General features: G+C 29.9%; 1 protein-coding gene across 2 annotated transcripts in view; it reads right to left on the bottom strand.

Annotated features, from left to right (window-relative positions):
- The window catches only part of LOC115879954 (MICAL-like protein 1), a 246,258-nt gene that overhangs the window by 96,712 nt on the left and 129,744 nt on the right, over positions 1 to 19,802 (bottom strand). For both annotated transcript variants that reach the window (XM_030897021.1, XM_030897030.1), the window contains one exon: positions 10,605 to 10,778. In XM_030897021.1, coding sequence (XP_030752881.1) covers positions 10,605 to 10,756 — 152 coding nt within the window. In that variant the 5' untranslated portion in view covers positions 10,757 to 10,778. The remainder of the gene's footprint in view (positions 1 to 10,604; positions 10,779 to 19,802) is intronic.

Here is a 19,802-nt window from a genome sequence, read left to right as displayed (position 1 = left end):
CATATGATATATCATTCTATTCAGAGTGTTATTTTCTGTTGAATCAAGTAATAAAATACCGAGGCTGGAAAATCAAGTTGTAGTCATTTATAGTGAAACAGGAAGTGACCGAAAACAATTGAATACGTCAATCAATTCTAATCTATGTCATAAATCTCAATTTTTTATCTGAAAAAATAAAAAAAGTTATAGAGGTGAGCCACTTTAGAGAGCACCCGGTATAGTACATTAATTAGAATACCGTACTTTTTATACATCTTCGAAAATTAATTACAATTTTAATATAGCACCAAAATATATAATTTTATGGATTAATAACTTATAGACACAACTTACTGAAAACAATAGGACTTTCAATTTCTAAATAAAGGACTTGAGCTATTGTATTTGATCAGCGACCAAAATAGAAAAGCAGAAATATAATTCCGTTTAATAATGTCCCCCTATATGCAGTAATGTTTTCTACATTGTTCTTATATGTAGCCAATTAATTAAATAATGCACAATTTCCGGACTTTCTTTTTTCTTTCCTTTGTAGGCGACAATGTAAGAAACAATATAAAGGATATACAGTTATATCGGTTTTTCTGCATTAAGAAATAGAAAAAATGATAAATATGAATCATTTCATTTGAGTGACATTAAATATCTTAAAATCAGTATACTACCGTTTTGTTAAAAATTTATTATAGTACAAATATTAACAAATAATATAATTAGTTGACTTTAATATTGTTATCCGATAATAATGTACTCGTAATTAACGTGTATTATAATGATATAAATTGTTCAAATATGTGAGAGAGCTAAGGAATAAAATGAACATCTTAAGTTAAAAAAAGAATGCTAAAATTCTAGGCAATCATAAAATTAGACATATCAACAGAATTCAATACATAAAACTTATTTTTTTTATTTAATCAAATTATAATTCTTTAGTATACAGGGTAGTGCTTCAGTGTGTTCTTAAAATAAACTACATCAACGTTTTGTTATTCGCAACGAAACACTCCATATATTATTAATGAATTGTTGGATTATGAAAAAATAAGGCTCTCATTAGATTTTATTTATGAGTAAAATATAAAGTTTTTGACATATTTAACATTTCCTAAAAATGAATAAAAATTTTGAATTTCAATAAAAGCTACCTAATTGTAACATATCCTGTTTAGTCTGATTTGCAGTTAAAACCAACTGACGTTAAACCGAATAAAAACTTTACCCGAAAAGTTATACCGGGCGAGACAAAACCACTATCCAATATTGGTCACCTTTGAAAGCAAGTTACACTTTTACTTTAAATGAAACATACAGTAGGTATATTATTCCGATATTCAATTGAGGATTTATGTCTCTTCAAAATACTATTACGGTTACCTTCCCCCCACATACAGCATTTTTTATTTTTTATGATTTAATGTCAGCAGATTTTTAAAAAAAAATATAAATTCATAAAAAAATGGCAAAATGGGCACGTATAGCCGCCCATACTAACATATGCCTAAAAATATGTTAATAAAAAGTTGGTAGGCAGTTCTTTTAGTTTCAAAGTAAAGGAATTTTTCCAATTTTGGTCCGCGGTTATTTCCCCTATCCGCCACCGGGGGTCGCGTCCGATGGGAGTTTGAAGTTCTCCACACGGACTTTCTCAAAAACGGACTACGGAAACACGGAATATCTCAAAAACTGCGACTTTGACTGATTTTGATGTTATTACAAATTTTGTTGCAAATATTATTCATAATCTTAAATTGAAAACCGCGTTTCGCTAGCTACTGTAATTTTAAAGTTACGATTTTTTTTTATTTTTAACCCCCTCCCATACCCCCTTACCAACCCCCCACCCCCACTAAAAACTAATGGCCAGATTCTCGGGTGCCACAGTATTTTTGTGCCAAATTTGGTTAAAATCGGTTTAGCGGTTTTTGAGTTATCGTGTTACAGACGGATGGACGGATAGATGGACAGACGGACAGACAGACAGACAAACAGACAGACAAACAGACAGACAAACAGACAGACAAACAGACAGACAAACAGACAGACAAACAGACAGACAAACAGACAGACAAACAGACAGACAAACAGACAGACAAACAGACAGACAAACAGACAGGCAGAGAGACACCATGAAAATATTTTGTATCTAGGTCCAATTATGTGGTCAAATTTATGACCCAAATATAACTAATTTTGAATAAAATTAAAAAAACTTTTTTTTTGCCGATCTTAATAGCCTATCATACCTGTTGGTATGGTCGGCTAATAATTTATTAAAGGTTAGGTTAATAAACTCTAATAACAATTAAATGCATTCGAATACTAATTGATAAACTGAGAAGTGGAAATGTATATGTAAATTAAATTTCAAAATGTAAATTAAAATATTACTATATACGTAACACCCTCTATGAACGTAAACGATCCAATTAATTGATTAATTATGCTGAATTAATTAATTCATGCTTCAAAAATATCAATGCCAAAGTTTACAGACAATGCTAAAGAGTTACATATAGATTATACCAAATAAACTTTTAGTCACGTGATTAAGCTTGACCGGCACAGCGCCAGCGTTGCCCACTTTTATTCCCTTTTAATCAAAACAATTTAGGAACCAAAATAAATTAATTATAAATATTTAAAAAGTTTTTATTTACATGAACAAGTCACCACCTTAAGGGACGTAAAGAACCATTACTACCGCTTTTCCGTTTAAAATATTCTACTAAGGTTGCGATGAGTTTTTTGCAATGGTTATTAAGTTATCTTGTATACTTCCCACTAGTTCCCCACTGCTAGTTCGAAGTTCTGCTAGTAAATTCTGCTTAAATTTTTTTGAATTGTATTATTTGTATTGTGTATTTTTTGTTTGTATTTTTTTTTTGATTTTGTTGTTTGTGAGTGCTTTGTCGATGAAGCTGTTTTGGCTTTTTGTACAATAAAGCGTTCTTTGTTTGTTTTGTTTGGTTTGGTTTGGTTAAAGTATCAACAAAATTCCATTAAAAACAAAAACTCGTAATACAAAACTGAAGTGTCAAAACGAATGACAATGTCAGGAAATAAATAAATGAATGAGCAAACTTCACATTTTTTACAGCAGAGCAACCACTTGAATCCCCAGCGAGAAATTTAAATTCCAGTTAGTCATCCCGGTGCCAAATATGGCCATGGTTGGCAACAATGAATTTAAAAATCGCACCCTCGATTACGTAACTAAAAGTTTAATTGGTATCGCTTATATAAACCATAAACTTGCTCAATCGAGTATCATTTTATAATGATCAAACAATCTAGATGAAAAAGATAAGAAAAAAAATAATGATATTAAAACTGATTTAAAATAGAAATTGCAGAAAAAAATATTAATTACTTGCACGTAAAGCTTCCTCACTTTCCATTTCCGGTATTAAATAAATACAAATATCAATAATCGTTAAAAGAAACTTTTTATATACTTCCTTATTTAAAATTTCCACGCTTGCCAATTGAGGAATAAAAAACACATACAAAGAACGAGCGTTTCAACATTTAAACAAAATTAATAATAAGTATCGAATGAGATAAAACCTTGAATCAATTTATAAAGGTGTGTTTAATAACAGCAATGCAGGTTTATTATTAAGTCGATACTAAACATGAACTTAGGTATAATGTCTCTTCTTTTATGGAGTTTACAAGGCAAAAAGAACAGAGAGAAGAGGAACTTTTTACTAAAAGACCTTCGTTATCCGGTATTTTTACCAAATATAGACAAATATAAGGTCATCGCATACATTAGTGAGACGTTGACTCGCACTGCCTGTATGTCAGAAACAATTAGGCAATTCGTGGAGAATAAGAAAATCGTTAATATTTTCCTTGTGAAGTAGAAAGCTTTCTATTAAGAAAACATTGTAGAACTGTTGGTAAAAACTGTTAAGTGGATGTTAATAAATGGAAATTATGAGTAAAACAATCTGAACAGTGTTTGAATATTGTAATACTATGGAGTTTTAATATCTGCTACTCTACTAACTATACAACATTGTCCTATTCTATAAGAAAGAAAAAAACTATTAAAAATGTTTAGAGATATAAAATTAAACCTGTAATTTACCACTAATTTTATAAAGAAACACTAATAAAATAAGATGAAAAGATTTGGAAGTTAATAAAATATACAGTTATTTGAAAAACAAGAAGGCACAAAAAGATTGGGCCATCAGATTACTTAAATATACAGGCTTATACACAGTAATATGTATACTATATACACAGATACAGGGTGACAGAGAAACAGTTTTCTAAAAAGTGCGTTCTGTCAGCGTATGTGATGTGGGAATGTGACAGAATAGGAAGCCTTTGGGTGGGAGTTGATTTTATTATTGGATGTCGACTGTTCCATAGATATACAGGAAAACTACATAGTACGACTGAAGAACTTCAATGCTAATCAATATACAGGGCGGTCCGAACTGTATTCCGGAAACTTCGGCAGCACATTCTGCAGATTAAAATAAGTAAAAAAGTTCATATAAATATATGTCCTAAAATGTTTAGTTTCGAAGATACAGGGTGTAGAAGTTTCATTTTTATTTCGATTTTTTCCAAATAATTTCTGACGTAGGTAACGTTAATATTTGGATGAAAATTGGTGTCTGGGACTTTTTTGACATGAGAAATTTGATTTTTATATCAATATGACTCCTACTAGTAGAGGGCGCCACCTACATATTTTTTAACTGGTTTGAAGAGTAATAACTTTTCGTCCTGTATAAAACTACTGAGTAAAAAAAATATACATTTGCGGCGTTTTTTACGTAAAAAATGTTTCTTGGTAAAAATCGCTACGAGTATTGGAGAGATATTATTTCGAGATATTTGGAATCGAAATTATCAATACCTGTCATCATTGACATAAATTAAACATGATGACTAAATAGTTATTAGACAGAGATCATAAATTTGAAAGTTGTTGTGCCAAAAGTTCAACAGAAACTGTTTTATCATCATTTTTTTAAGAAAAATTTATGATTAATTTAAAAAAAAATAAAAATTTCCCAAATTTATTATTTCTGTGAAATAACTATGTAACTCTCTCAACGTGTTTATTTTTCATCAATAATGACATGTATTGACTATTTCCATTCTAAATATCTTGAGAACGGTTGCTCGTAGCGATTTTTACGAGATATTTTTTACGTAAAAAGTCCGCTTTAAAGTTACGCTTCAAAAGAGTTAAAACGCATGTAGGTGGCGCCCTCTACCAGTAGGAGTCATATTGACGTCAAAATCAAATTTCTCATGTCAAAAAACTCCTAAACACCAATTTTCATCCAAATATTGACGTTACTTCAGAAATTATTTGGAAGAAATCGATATGAAAATGAAACTTCTACACCCTGTATCTCTGAAACTAAGCATTTAGGACATATGTTTATACAAACTTTTTTACTTATTTTTATCTTATTTAGTTCGGACCACCCTGTATATGTATATCATACACGTGTAGGTAAGTTTGTTTGGATGTATGGATGTTTGTTACTCTTTCACGCAAAAAGAACTAAATTGATTTTAATGAAACTTTACAATAATATAGCTTGTACATACATCAGAATAATATACAGGGTAAGTTTTCTACGATGTTCTCTATGGGTATCTTGGAAACTACTGGAGATAGAGAGTCGGTTAAATGGGGAAAGAAATGCAGTTTTGTGGGTTCATAAATATGCATGTATATTTTTAACACAATCTCATTAAGAATGTGATTATCTACAACTTTTATCTGAAAAATTTGTGTCTAAAATATATTATAATAGAATTAGGGACCATTTTTAAAATAGCCGATTTTTTTTTTCGAAATATCTAGTAAGCTATAAACTTTTTCAAAAATCTTAAAGGCGCATACTTATGACCCCACAAAACTGCAATAATTCTTTCCCCATTTAACCGACTCTATCTCCAGCAGCTTCCGAGATACTCATAGAGAACACCGTAGAAAACTCACCTTGTATAGGCTATAACTTATAAGAATTAGTTCGGTAGTTCGTAGTTTGTAGTTAAGAAATAAAAAATTCCATGAGACAAATTATTTCATTCTTTAAAGTTTGATCTGCAATAAATTACTTGGAAAACTATTTATTTAGTTAGAACTATTTGTAGAAAGTGCCTCTAGTAAAAATCTTAATTAAAAAAATCTTAAACTTTAATTTATATTATACAAACATTATTAACTAAAAATTAGCCAAATCGAACCAATCCTTTTCAACCTGACTGCGCTCACCAACAAAAACCTTTCATTTTTATTTATTTAGATGTGACATTGAACAATACAAATAAACAAGCTTTTTATGAACTTCATCTCGATCTTTTTTCTTCTACCGTAATTACGTATTGTTTTATTATGACTCTCTCCTGGCAATTTTCCGGCTTACAGAAAAAAAGAGAAACCTCTCCTTCAGGTGCAGCAGCGACGACATCGGCCATCTGTATCTTCAACATCATCGCCCGCAGCTACAGATCGGCACAAGTAAAAAGGCAGTTTCTCGGAACCTTTTAAGACTTTTGACATAGTGAAAACATTGTCAACCGTATCGTTTATGTTAGTTATTCCGCTCGGTATGGTTTGTTTCCGTTTATAAACTATTTTTTTAAACGACTTTAATGGTTGTGGAAGTTTGAAGAATGCACATGACCGCATACATATTTGAATTGATATTTCAAGAATTCCCTATATGAAGAATTATTATTGCATATAATTTTGTAACCGTGATAGGAATATTAAGGATTAAATTAAATAGAAGATAAATTCTTAATTTTGTGTGTTCCTGCCATGCATTTGTACACATAATTTTAAATTTTACATTTAAAGATAAAAAAAATACGAAACAATTTTTTCAACAATACATAAATAAATTCAAATAACTCTAAAATAACCGAAATGTTTTACTTTGAAAATTTCCAAAAAAATAATTTTTTTGCTAAAATTTTGAGAACCACTGGATCTTTTCTGGATTTTCTTTCTTATAAATTTAATCTACTACCTATGTTGCCATAATATCAACAAATTATATATTTTAACTTAAAACTAAAAAAAAATCCAAATTTTTTTCAAAAAATCCCAAATTTTCATTTTTTTTCGCGAAGAAATTCATAATCGTGTTTATGGAATCTAAATATACTACACCTAAAAATATTTGCACTTATTGAAAAACTCACACTGTATACAGGGTTGTTCGCCACATACGACGCGGAGTATTGTAGCTAAACTATTAGATTTTTGCAAATTGTAAGTTTTGGGTTCGTTGAAGGACTATTAGAGCTACAATTTAAAAATATTTTTACATACAAAGTGGCCCAAATAAATAAAAAATATCAAAGTTGTATTTTTTTAAATGGAACACCCTGTATATTATTGCATTTTTAGTTTCTACGATTAAAATAAAGATAAATTTGATTAAGGTTTACCGCATTTTAATTTTACCGTTTTTGAAATATTTAGGTTTATGTCAAAATACAGTAATAATTTTAAGGCTTTATTTCTTCAGGCGTATTTAAGTTTTTAAAACCAAATAATTGTACTGAAGTATTTCTATTTACTAAATTTTGTGTTGCAATAATAAAAATTATACTACCTTATACAGAGTGTCTAAAAATTTATTTTAAATAATAACTAACAATAAACGGCAATTACTTCTATAATTTAAATAGAACACCCTGTATATTTTATGGGAATCAGATGCACAATTTAATTGTCTATTAAATTGTATTATATCATTTTTTACCTATGTCTTCAGGTTTTCGTAGAAAATGCATTTTCTTATAATTTAGACCACAATTATCAATATACCCATGGAATATTGACATTTTTGATTATTTTTAAAGATCTAACAAATTTTTTTAGACAATTTTTAAAAATTGTCTAAATATTTGTAAAAGAGGACCAATTAATATGATTCCAGTATTCAAACTACATTAATTGACTGTTTGCGTTGATTAATAATAATTGCTTCAAATACTAAAAAACTTAATTTTGTATGTGTATTAGACAGTGCGGTAAAAAATAACACCTTAAAAATTTTATTTCATTTTTTGAAAGATGCTTATTTAACAACAGAGACGTTCATTTTCATAACTTATTATTATATTGATTTCTGATTCCAAATCCACATTTATTTAGAATAATTTATTAACTAACACAGTTAAATATGTAATTAATTAGTATTTGGGCGGAAATAATGGTGATATATTTAATTATGGTACACTCTTTTATAAATATTTAAATAGTTTTATTTTTGTATACAAATAGGCTGGTAATATTATCGTTTTTAGCACCTGTACATTTGTTGCTTTAAAAACAATCTAGAATGTCAATATTCCATGGGTATATTGATAAATAAGGTCATAAGTCGAGGAAAAGGCATTTTCTACGAAAACTTGAAGAGATAGGTAAAAATGGTATAAAACAATTTGATGGACAATTAAATTGTGCGTCTGATTCTCCTCAAATATACAGGGTGTTCCATTTAAATTAAACAAGTTATTGCCGTTGAAAGCTAGAAATTATTTAAAATAAATTTTTAGACACTCTGTACGAGGTAGTATTATTTTTATTATTGCAACACAATAACTGATCAATAATTAAACTTCAGTAAATATTTAGTATTAAAAACTTTGATACCCTTGGAGAAATAAAGCCTTAAAATTTTTACTACAATTTCACAAAATTGAAAATATTTTAAAAACGGCCAGGTTTAAGGGTGATAAACCTTAATCAAATTTACCTTTATTTTAATCATAGAAACTAAAAATGTAATAATATACAGGGTGTTCCATTTAAAAAAATACAACTTTGATATTTTTTATTTATTTGGGACACTCTGTATCTTGTAAAAATATTTTTAAATTGTAGGTCTAATAGTCTTTCAACAAACCCAAAACTTACAATTAGTAAAAATCTAATCGTTCAGCTACAATACTCCGTGTCGTATGTGGTGAACAACCCTGTATACTGGACTACTTGCTATACTCAAATATATATTGAAAAAATTGTTTCGTATTTAAGTAAGTAGGTAATAAAAGTAAATTGGATATTTTTGTGTGGATTTTTAACTATAGCAGCAATGTCGCGAGGAGCATCAGCAAGGTTATCTATCTAGTTATTGTATGCAATATTTATGTAAATTTAATGAAGACCATTATACTTAAGTAGGTTTGGAAAGAAAAGTTAAATTTAAATGTAAAATCTGTCCCTCTTTTGCAGGTGACATAGATATTTATAACTAAAGTTCAGGTAGATATGCTAACATTAATACGCTAAAACACTGCCGTACTAGTAAATTGTTTACATAATTTTTATAACACAAAATCCTATATTTAATCATAAATCGTATGAGGGGAACTTAGTAGAAAACATTTCCACAAGCTGGGAATGAAAATAGAAATAGTACTTCATAACACTTGACCTGACACGATACTAAATGCCAAAATATGTTCAAAAAGCTCCATCTCAAAATGAATTCTTAAAAATAAGAATTACGATAAAAAGTAAAAATTTCAAGTTAACGTCTCCTTTTTGCTGCCAGGGCTAATCTGGACGGGGCCTACTTTGTTTACGCGGAATCCGAACCGCGGTCCTCGTCCATATCATGGACAATGGCCTACCGACTTGGCAAGTGTCTAAATCGACTCTTACTCACGAGATATCCGATCTCATCCGGCCTAGAACCGGCGTGAATGAGCAGTGTGTGTCAATAGATTTTACACTTGTGCCTTTATTGGACAACAGCACGAAACAGAGTTTCGAACCGGTCACCCGTCCATCCACTAGTATCGCCTTACGTCGCTTAACTTCGGTGTTCTAATAGTCTAAGAGCTAGCAACGTTTTCGAGAAAGTATTTTAAGACGTCTGGCTCTTTGACATATATTTTACTATGCTCTATGAAACAGCATACGGCCCGTCTGGCTGCCGATACCCGTTGCGTTCACTACTGCGCATCGAAAGAAGATACTATATTTTTTATTAATTTAGTCCTATAAATTCTAGTATTGAATATAAATCGAACATGTCTCCATAGCGCAGTGCGTAGAGTTTCCGACCACGAACCGAAGATTCATAAGAGTTCGAATCCGGGTCAGGTCAAAGAGTTTTTTATTTTATTTTCGTTTATATTCTGATAGTAGAGTATTAAAAAATAATTATGGTGATTCAAAAACAAATATTTAAAACTTTACAATCAGAATATAAACGAAAATAAAATAAAAAAGTGTTTGACCTGACCCAGATTCGAACTCTGAATCATTGGTGCGTGGTCGGAAACTCTACGCACTGCGCTATGGAGACATGTTCGATTAATATTCAATACTAGAATTTAAAGGACTAATAAAAATATAGGATCTTCTTTCAATGCGCAGTAGAGAACGCAACGTTTACCGGCAGCCAGACGGGCCGCATGCTGTTCTTGAGAGTATAGTAAAAGATAGATCAAAGAGCCAGACGTCTTAAAATACTTGTTTTTCCGACGTTGCTAGCTCTCGTACTATAATGGGAACCGGTGTTTCGACGTAGCTGGGCCCTTGCCTGAATTACGATAGAATCTCAATCAGTAATATTACTTACATTAAATCGGGTCTGAAGTGATGTATAATGGCACAAAAAGCAAGGCCGTCCCTCCACGATGTAGTCATGTTTTCAATTTTGACACCAGGGTATCCTTCTGTCATTTTACGACACCACAACTCCAATCCTTTCATCCCCTTGCGTTCACTCATTTTGATATTGGGTATTTCTTATCTGAAAAGAAAAAAAGAAGATTAATAATCGATATATTTTAAATAACAATATGGGAAAAATAAAACAAAGTTTTCTTTAATGAACTAAATGGTATTTCCTAAATCAATCAATGTAAGCCAAATGAACTACTTGTTCACCACAATATACCAAAATCCTGCTACTTTCAACACTGGACGCGCGTTTCGCTCCCAATTTTAGTTAGCAAGTCTCCAGTGTTCAAAATATAGTGTTTTGGTAAACTAGGCGTGTTGTGGTAAACTAGTGATTTGTGTTGTTGCAATTCGAAAGATTCCATTGTGAAATATATTAATTTGCCAAAAAAGTTCATTCTTAAAAGTTAATTCAAATTCAATCCTATCATTACCAATACCAACATCTTGTTCTAGATACCTACTGTGTTTATTAGTTAAAAGATATCAATGATCGCATTAACTGATGGTGACCTCATAAATGACCTAAATACAAAATATTTTCATGGTGTCTGTCTGTCCGTCTGTAACACGATAACTCAAAAACCGCTAAACCGGTTTTAACCAAATTTGGCACAAAATACTGTTTGGCACCCGAGAATCTGGCCATTAGTTTTTGGTGGGGGTGGGGGGTTGGTAAGGGGGTATGGGAGGGGGTTAAAACTTTTAAAAAATCGTAACTCCAAAATTACAGTAGCTAGCGAAACGCGGTTTTCAATTTAAGAATAGGAATAATATTTGCAACAAAATTTGTAATAACATCAAAATCAGTCAAAGTCGCAGTTTTTGAGATAAAAAAATTGGAAAAATTCTTTTTTTTTTTAGATAAAAAAATGAAATTTGGTATGTTTAATTATTTATACTAATGCACAAATGTACACGTTTTTCATGATTGGTCTTTATTGCGATTTAACGTAACCCAAAACAATTATTCTGTTTTACATATTATGTCCTGGTTGTCCTTGTCCGATAACAAAGAACAAGTTTTGGTTACGTAAAATCTTAATAAAGATCACTGAAGTTCAAGCTGTTTAATGTAATATTGCAATAATGGACAAACCTAAAACTAAGATGCTTTCTTTCAACTTATTGCGAGAACTTGAAAATTAAGATCATTTACATCGAAGAAGAAATAAAAAAAACCGTAAATCTTAATAATAATATTAATCAAGGGTGTCTTACGTCAAAATATCACATCTTAAAAATGTACTACACGCAACGGCTATTAAAAATACATCGCCGGACACCTTTACAACCGCCAATAATAAAATAAACATCACGATTAACAGTACCGAAACAGCCATTTCAGCTTATTATGATCGAAAATTAACATAGTCGGACTACAGCCCCGGGCGGCTCTAAACGGAATACACAGGGCCTATCTAGGTCAACATACTCTTCGATTCTTTTATAGATTCTTGCGTCATTGAATTATTTTCCTTATTTCTGTATTATGTAAAGTGAGGGGCGAGCATACTCTCTGAGCTAATAATATATTCTTTGTTTTAGTTTAAAATACAGTATGACGAAAAAAACTTGAATTTACAACTTAGAAAAACGTAGAGTTTCTACTCACTTTACTTTTTTCTATTCAAATATTTTTTTACTAGTCATTCTCAATTTCATTCTCAGGTTTCTGGAAATATGTCAAGCATAGTGCGGCCGATAGGCAAGCGACAATGTCTTCTGTCCTAGAACAGACCGGACAATGTTGGTTGCGTCCAATATTACAGACTTTTGCATATTACTGTAAGTAGCCCATGGTATTGATAGAGCTTCCATACTTTCTTTTAAAGTTACAGGTATCAACTCCATGGATGAAGCAATAACGGGAACAATTGTTACGGAATCCATGCCCCACATTTTTTTAACCCCGCTCCTAAGGTTCTCATATTTGGTACGTTTTTCTGTGTATTTTAACTTAACATTGTTATTGGGAACCGATATATCTACTAGTAAGACTTTTTTAACTTTAGGAAGAATAATTGTTATGTCTGGCCTATTATATATGTTCAATTTTAATATCAGTAATGATGGTCTTGTCCCAATAGATTTTGACATTTTCGTTTTCAACTACTGGTGGTGGTTTGTATTTGTAATAGGGTTCGTTGTCGTTAATTTTGATGTTGTATAATTTAGCAATCTCCAGATATACAATTGTTGCTATTCTGTTATGCCGCGTTCAAGGTATTTATTTCCAGCCAAGGTGGGACAGCTTGATAGAATGTGTTCAACAGTTTCACTCGCAGGGTTACACATTCTGCATAGATCGGTATCCAATGTTTCATTCAGAATATACTTTCTATGGTTTCTTGTATTGATGACATTATCCTGGATTGCCATCATAAAACCCTCTGTTTCCGTATAAATGTTTCCCTTGACCAACCACTCCAAAGACGCTCTTTTATTAACGTCATCCCTTTGCAGATCACTATAAAACCTTCCGTGTAGCTGTTTTGCAGCCCATTCTCCAACATGTTCCTGGACCTCATCAGTTTTTAAAATAATTGGGTCTCTTTGTTTTAAATTTAAAGGTGTGTAGTTATCGTCTGCATTAACCATAGCACGGTGTAATTCCTTACGCTGTTTGTAGAAATATAGCCGAAGTTGCTCTTTCTGTTCTCTACAGGTCTTAAGTAGGTCTTTTTTGTATTCCTCGTCCTCCTAAATGTCTGGGAATGTTAATTCGGTGCTTCGACGATCGCGGGTGATGCATGCGATATTTGGTTAACTGCACTCTTATACTTCTATTTATTGCTTCGAGATCTGTCTTTGTCCATTTTATAATACCAAAAGAATAGCTGAGTACCGGAAGTGCGTAAGTATTTATTGCCTTAACTAGATATTTGGAATCTAGCTTGGTTCTCAGTAAACTTTTCAATCTTGTTTCAAATTGTCTAGTCATCACTTCTTTAACTTTTTTTTTGCTAGTTATTATTATTATCATCATTTTCAGCTTATTCAACCATTTCCAATTATGGTGTAGCCTCCCTTACATATTTAGATACTCACTTTGTATAGTTGGGCCCATTGTTGTCTATTCTTGGCTATGCGGGCCCAAGTTATCCCTGCAAATTTCCTAATATCATGGTTCCACTGTTCCAATTCAAAATGATTTATTAAAAAATGGAAAAACGTAGGCACTTTGGTTTTATTTCCATCACTAAAATTAATATTGATTATATAGAATTTGCGTTTTTTCCATTTCTCCAAAATTTTCTAAAAACTTATACCCAGAAAACTCTGAACTATTAGTTTTTTTCTTCTTTGTCTTTACTAGTATCTGCAGCATTACTAGTGTTTTCTTTATTATCCTTTAAATCAACGTTATCAGTACCAGTTTTAGTTTCCTCTACAAAATCACTGTTTTTTCTCTTAGGGTCATCAAAAGTTTGTATTTCATCATTACTTAAAATATATTCTTGATATGCATTTCATCTATATTGTTTTCTTTTTATGACTTTATGTATCCAAATTCATTTTTAGTATCTTTCTGATTCTGATCTACCATACTGCTACCATGGATCCATGGATGTAAACTTGTTTGGAAGAAACTACTGACTAATAATAATAGTGCTTTAAAAATTAAATGGTTAATAGTTCTTTAAGAATTACCGGCATGTTTGTGTTTCATTATTTCACAAATTCAATTGTCAACATTTTTAACAGGAGATAGTATCAACCTCTTTAATACAGATTATTTTCTTAGTCCACTGAAAATAATAACTAAACCTCGTAATAGATCGTTAGTGTCTGTCTAACTTCTAGGTACTATATTTACCAGTTTTCTCTACTTTCAGGAAGAACTGCGAAACGATACTAAACTCATTTACCAACTTACGGTTCTCAAGAATTATAAGTGTCCTTTAACCATTATAAATCATCACAAAATACGAGTATAGCAGAGCAGCAAATTATATTAATACAATAATTCATATTAGAGTAAAGTAAATATTTCAGTTAACGTCTCCTTTTTGGTGCCAGGGCTAATCTGGACGGGGCCTACTTTGTTTAGAAGGAATCCGAACCGCGGTCCTCGGCCATATCATGGTCAGTGGCCTACCGACTTAGAAAGTGTCTAAATTAACTCTTACTCACGAGATATCCGATCTCATCCGGCCTCGAACCGGCGTGAATGAGCAGTGTGTATCAATAGATTTTACACTTTTCCCTTGGACAACAGAAGTGACAACAGAAGAGTTTCGAACCGGTCACCCGTCCATCCACCAGTATCGCCTTACGTCGCTTAACTTCGGTGTTCTAATGGGTGTTTCCACGTAGCTAGGTCGTTGCCACAATTCATATTAAAAGTAACTGCCATTTTATGTCGAAAAAAAATTCGGCAAAAGCTACTGGCATGAAATTTATATTTAGAACATATTTTTTAAATCCCAAAAAAAAACAAACTGAAATTGTGATGATTTAAAAATGGTATTTTTACTAATGATTTAAAAATTAAAAATTTTTTACTAATGATTTAAAAACAATAGCGCAATTCTAAATTAATAAACTAACTTGTTGTTATCTTATTATTAATCATTGTTACGTTATCTTTAGCTGCTACCATTATATGGACTTATTAACATGGATAAAAACGAACAGTTCTATAAAGGAAGCAGTTAAAGTGGAAGCTAAGTAACATTGGAAACCAAGTAACATTGGAAGCTTGTGGAAATTATCTGAACTGATCTTATGATTGAATAAAAAAACAATCTGAAAGAACAGCACATTACATATATTCATTTGAGCCCCAATGCATTTTTCTTGGAGGTTTTAACACACGTTGTCTAAGTCTCTAGTCAAACTAATTAAACAACACTAACAATGTTAAAAAGGTGTCATGTAAGATACAATAATCTTTAACACTATTTTGGGGGTAAAAATATGGCAGCAGTATCAGGTCGCACGACCATTTCAAACTTAATTTCATTTTCTCAGCTATTTAACAAAGGAATCTCTTGCCTTCACGATAAGACATTACAAATATCAATAATTACAATGCTACCTTTATATCCCAAATGATTAGCATGTTTATAATCCTCAACCTCAAAATATGTAGTTCAATAATATGACGTTATAGACGAACAAACTGTATTAACATTTTTCAAATCGAGTTGACAGTTAATTTTTCCTTTGTTCCCCAAGCAACGTTGCAAAACGTCCCAATTGTTTCTAAATAAATATTTTATGCTTTAGTTTTACAGTTGGCAGATACGTGCCTATAATTCGCATTATTGTGTCTATCGATTACGGACATACGCTTATTCGCAATCGAATCACTGAAGCAAGTTATAATAGAAAATTCCTTTACTAACTGTATTCTTCTTAGACTAACAGTGTTTCAGCAAAGAAAAATTCGTTTTGAAGTCAACGTTAAATCAATTCGGTTCTATTCAAAACTGTTCAAATAATACAGTTATCAAAAAACATTACGTGGAAAACAAAACACACAAGATGAATATTCGAAAATAAGATTTATGTAAAATAAACAAATTGTTACAAATCTTTGCTTTGAGCTACATAATGCGCTTTAAGTAAGTGTAAATATATTTAGGGGTAGTAAATATATTTCGATCCCGGAAATACGTCTATAAGGCTTTTTTCGCCAAAAAATTGGATTTTTTTATATTTTTTTTATTTTTGGTTTAGTTAATCGCGCGTCCAGTGTTAAAAGTAAAGTGTTTTGGTATATTGTAATAAAATCGTGTATTATTTTGCTGTTGTAACATCAAATATAAATAAGCAGTTGGGAAATAAAGTACAAAAAAGTACATTCTGAATAATATAATAATATATATAAAACAATAATAATAATAATATCTATAAAACAAATTCGAAAGGGTTTACTTCTAATAAACGAAATACATGAAACCACTTATTACAAACCCAACATAAAGTCGTAAACCTCACTGTCATTATTTTCTTCTTTATAAGGTATTTTCAAACAAACACTTCCACTTTTATGAACAATTCTTTCTTCGGAAATGGCAATAACTATTACTATTGATACTTAAAAAATAATTAAACTAATGTGTAACTTTTATTAAGCTCTTCCAAAGGGCCTTGAAAAGAATAGGGCTCCATACAAGGCCAATATTATTAATCAGTCGTTCAACTTAAAACTAGAGTTGTAATAATCAAAATATCGGCTTTTAATAAAACTACATAAAAATTCTCTTTAATTTAAATAAAAAATTAAACGCTTAACATATTATAAACTTCTTCAAAAAACTCAACAAACATTTTTTAAACACAATCGTATAACTAAGAATATGGATATGATTTAAAAATTATAGTAATGAGTATAAATAACAAATAAGTTGCCAATGCTTTTTAGAATGAAATTACAAAAAACAAAAATTAAGCATAATGGCCTTCTTCTAGGTTTGTTCTTTGTAAGGCCTAAATGTTTTTTTAGTTAAAAAGATGAATAACTCTTATAAATAATAATATTATAAATAACAAAAATATAATAAAATAAATGTAATAATCTTATTACAACGGAATAAAAAAATAAAAATATACAAATTGGCAATAAAAACGATTACATTACATTAAATAAACATAATTTCTAATTCTAAAGAGGTTAAATATATTCAACGCGAATATTAAATTAGAGATCTTAAGGTCAAGGTGATCAAAAAAGAAAACGAATGACTTCATTCTAGCCACCTATTTATATAGAGGAGAGACTTCTATATAAATTTTTATGAACATTTACATACACGACAATAATAAACAAAGCATAAATCAAAGAAAATATTCTTTCTTTCGGAGGATAGTTACTGCAAGAACTGTTTAAATTTTCTGTATATATTTAGTTTCGTCTTTCCTTTTATTTTTTTTCTTTGTTGTTTCAAGTAATAAATATTGTTAAAAGCATATCAAATACTTACAAAATACCTTTTTGTCACAATTTTCGTAATGTTAGCTGATGAAATTTTGATTGGCCATTTTTTCTCTTTTAGTCTGAATTACATTCAATGTGGTCTTCTAATTATTACAGTATAACTAGTGGCAAATACAATTAAAAAAATTGGATTATGATAGTTCACAAAAACTGACGCAGTAAGTAACTTTCTTTGTAGGTTTATAGTCGCAATTTTCTACAAAATTAATACAAATAATTCAACTACCTACTTCAGCACTATTATAAATTTATACTGATCAATTTCAATTCATTTAATACAAGTCATTGTAAAATTTGTTTTATATTCAAACACTATGGCAATAATTAAAAATACAAAATTTTGAAAAAATAGAAAAAAGCATTAATTTATATGATTTATAGAATTAACATATATTCTTTCTATTAAATATCTTTTGACATATTTAGGAAATTTGAAAAACTATACTTTATTTTTGTGTGAATTTTATGTTCTTAAAGGGCTGTATAACCAATAAACCAATATAACTAATATTTTGAATAGTTTAACAGTCTAGACACAGATACACTAAAAATAACTGTGTATAAATAAAGAACATAAGTGTATATAAATTGATATAAAAAAACAAACGAAAACAATGAAATAGTATTAGGTAATATATGTTCATTTTCTGTACTTTTTTTCTCCATTTTTTAAAAAAAAATTTCATTTCGTTTTTATTTTCATTTTTTGATGTTTGTTGTTACTTTTTGTTTCTTTAATTTAAATTTCCTTGTTAATCTTTTATAGAGGAACCTACTAGAATGCAGCAAAGTGAACCATCTTACCCTAGTATTTTTTTTATTTTTATATTTTCTTCGTTTCACTTTTTTTTCGTTTAGTTTATCGTTTAAATATGATATTAACTACACTATTTTAAGTTACTGTTTTTTAATTTGAAAAATAAATGGAGATAATAGTTAACAGAAGCAGTTTGTAAACACAGCAAAAATTAACAGTTTTGTTGCTTAAATTATTGATTGGTTTTCGAATTCTTTAGAATTTTAATATTTTTTGAAGATATACTAAAATGTTTTAATTTTTTATAAGCTAATCTACTCGCATATATATTGACTTTGTTCCAAATTAGTTCATTTATTAAACAAGTGATTTATATTCTAATGTCGTGGGATATAAAGATTGATACAGGATAGAAACATTGCTATTCCCAGCTTATCTAACCTAGTATAATTAGTTTTAAATCACAACTAAACATTCACACATTTAAATAGGTACTATGAAACTTGTAACATTTTACAAAAATCCAAATTTCCATAGTTACAAATTAATTGAAAAATGTAAAGTGTGAAAAATTAAAAAAAAATAAAACAATATTAAAAAGTTTATATATTTTACCCTTATTAGTTAAAAAAAGTCAAAATATAAATATTATAAATTAACAAGACTATTATATTAAACAAAATAAGCAAACGTAGCTACTAAATTATAAAAGTCCACTTTCTACTTAATCCGTGTCATACGACTTATAAAATTATATTTTCGCATATATTAATCCGGGCTAATAGGCAATTATAAAATGTCAAATAAACCCAAATCGAGTTCTTTATTTATTTATATTCGCCATGAGAGACCGATCCTTGGTAAGTATAGTAATAAAAGAACCGGAAAAATAGCAAGAACAAAGACTATTAAAATTGAAATATTCATAAAATACCAGAAATAATAATACTGCAGCAGATCACAACATGACCTTTAAGCCAAAAAGAGCAAGCAGTTTTCCTAGTTTCGTAAAAGAAATCATCTTAAATCGATTTACTGAAAACATGATTTTGAGAAAATATTTTAGTGCAATTCTCCTTTATATTCACTAAAAATTATGTTTTAATTGGTTACTAAAAATCATGCGTTTAGTAATAAATTTAGAATTATTACTCCAATTTTGGTTTAGCAGCTGAGATATTCTTGTAATACGTTTCTAGCATGGATGAATAAACAACATTTGCAATTAAATAACCCAATTAATAAATAACTTTACGTTAAGCAAACATCCTGGTAAGAGTTAATTTTCTCAGTAGGCTGTTGCTATTTGCCATTATTATATTGCCTACTTATTATATATTATCTTATTTTATTGTGTAAGATCAAAAATGTAGATTTTCGACAATTTA

This window comes from Sitophilus oryzae, unplaced genomic scaffold, assembly GCF_002938485.1.
Source record: "Sitophilus oryzae breed Bouriz unplaced genomic scaffold, Soryzae_2.0 scaffold_1067_pilon_pilon, whole genome shotgun sequence".
NCBI classification, from domain to species: Eukaryota; Metazoa; Arthropoda; class Insecta; order Coleoptera; family Curculionidae; genus Sitophilus; species Sitophilus oryzae.
This window is presented reverse-complemented; position numbering and strand designations above follow the sequence as displayed.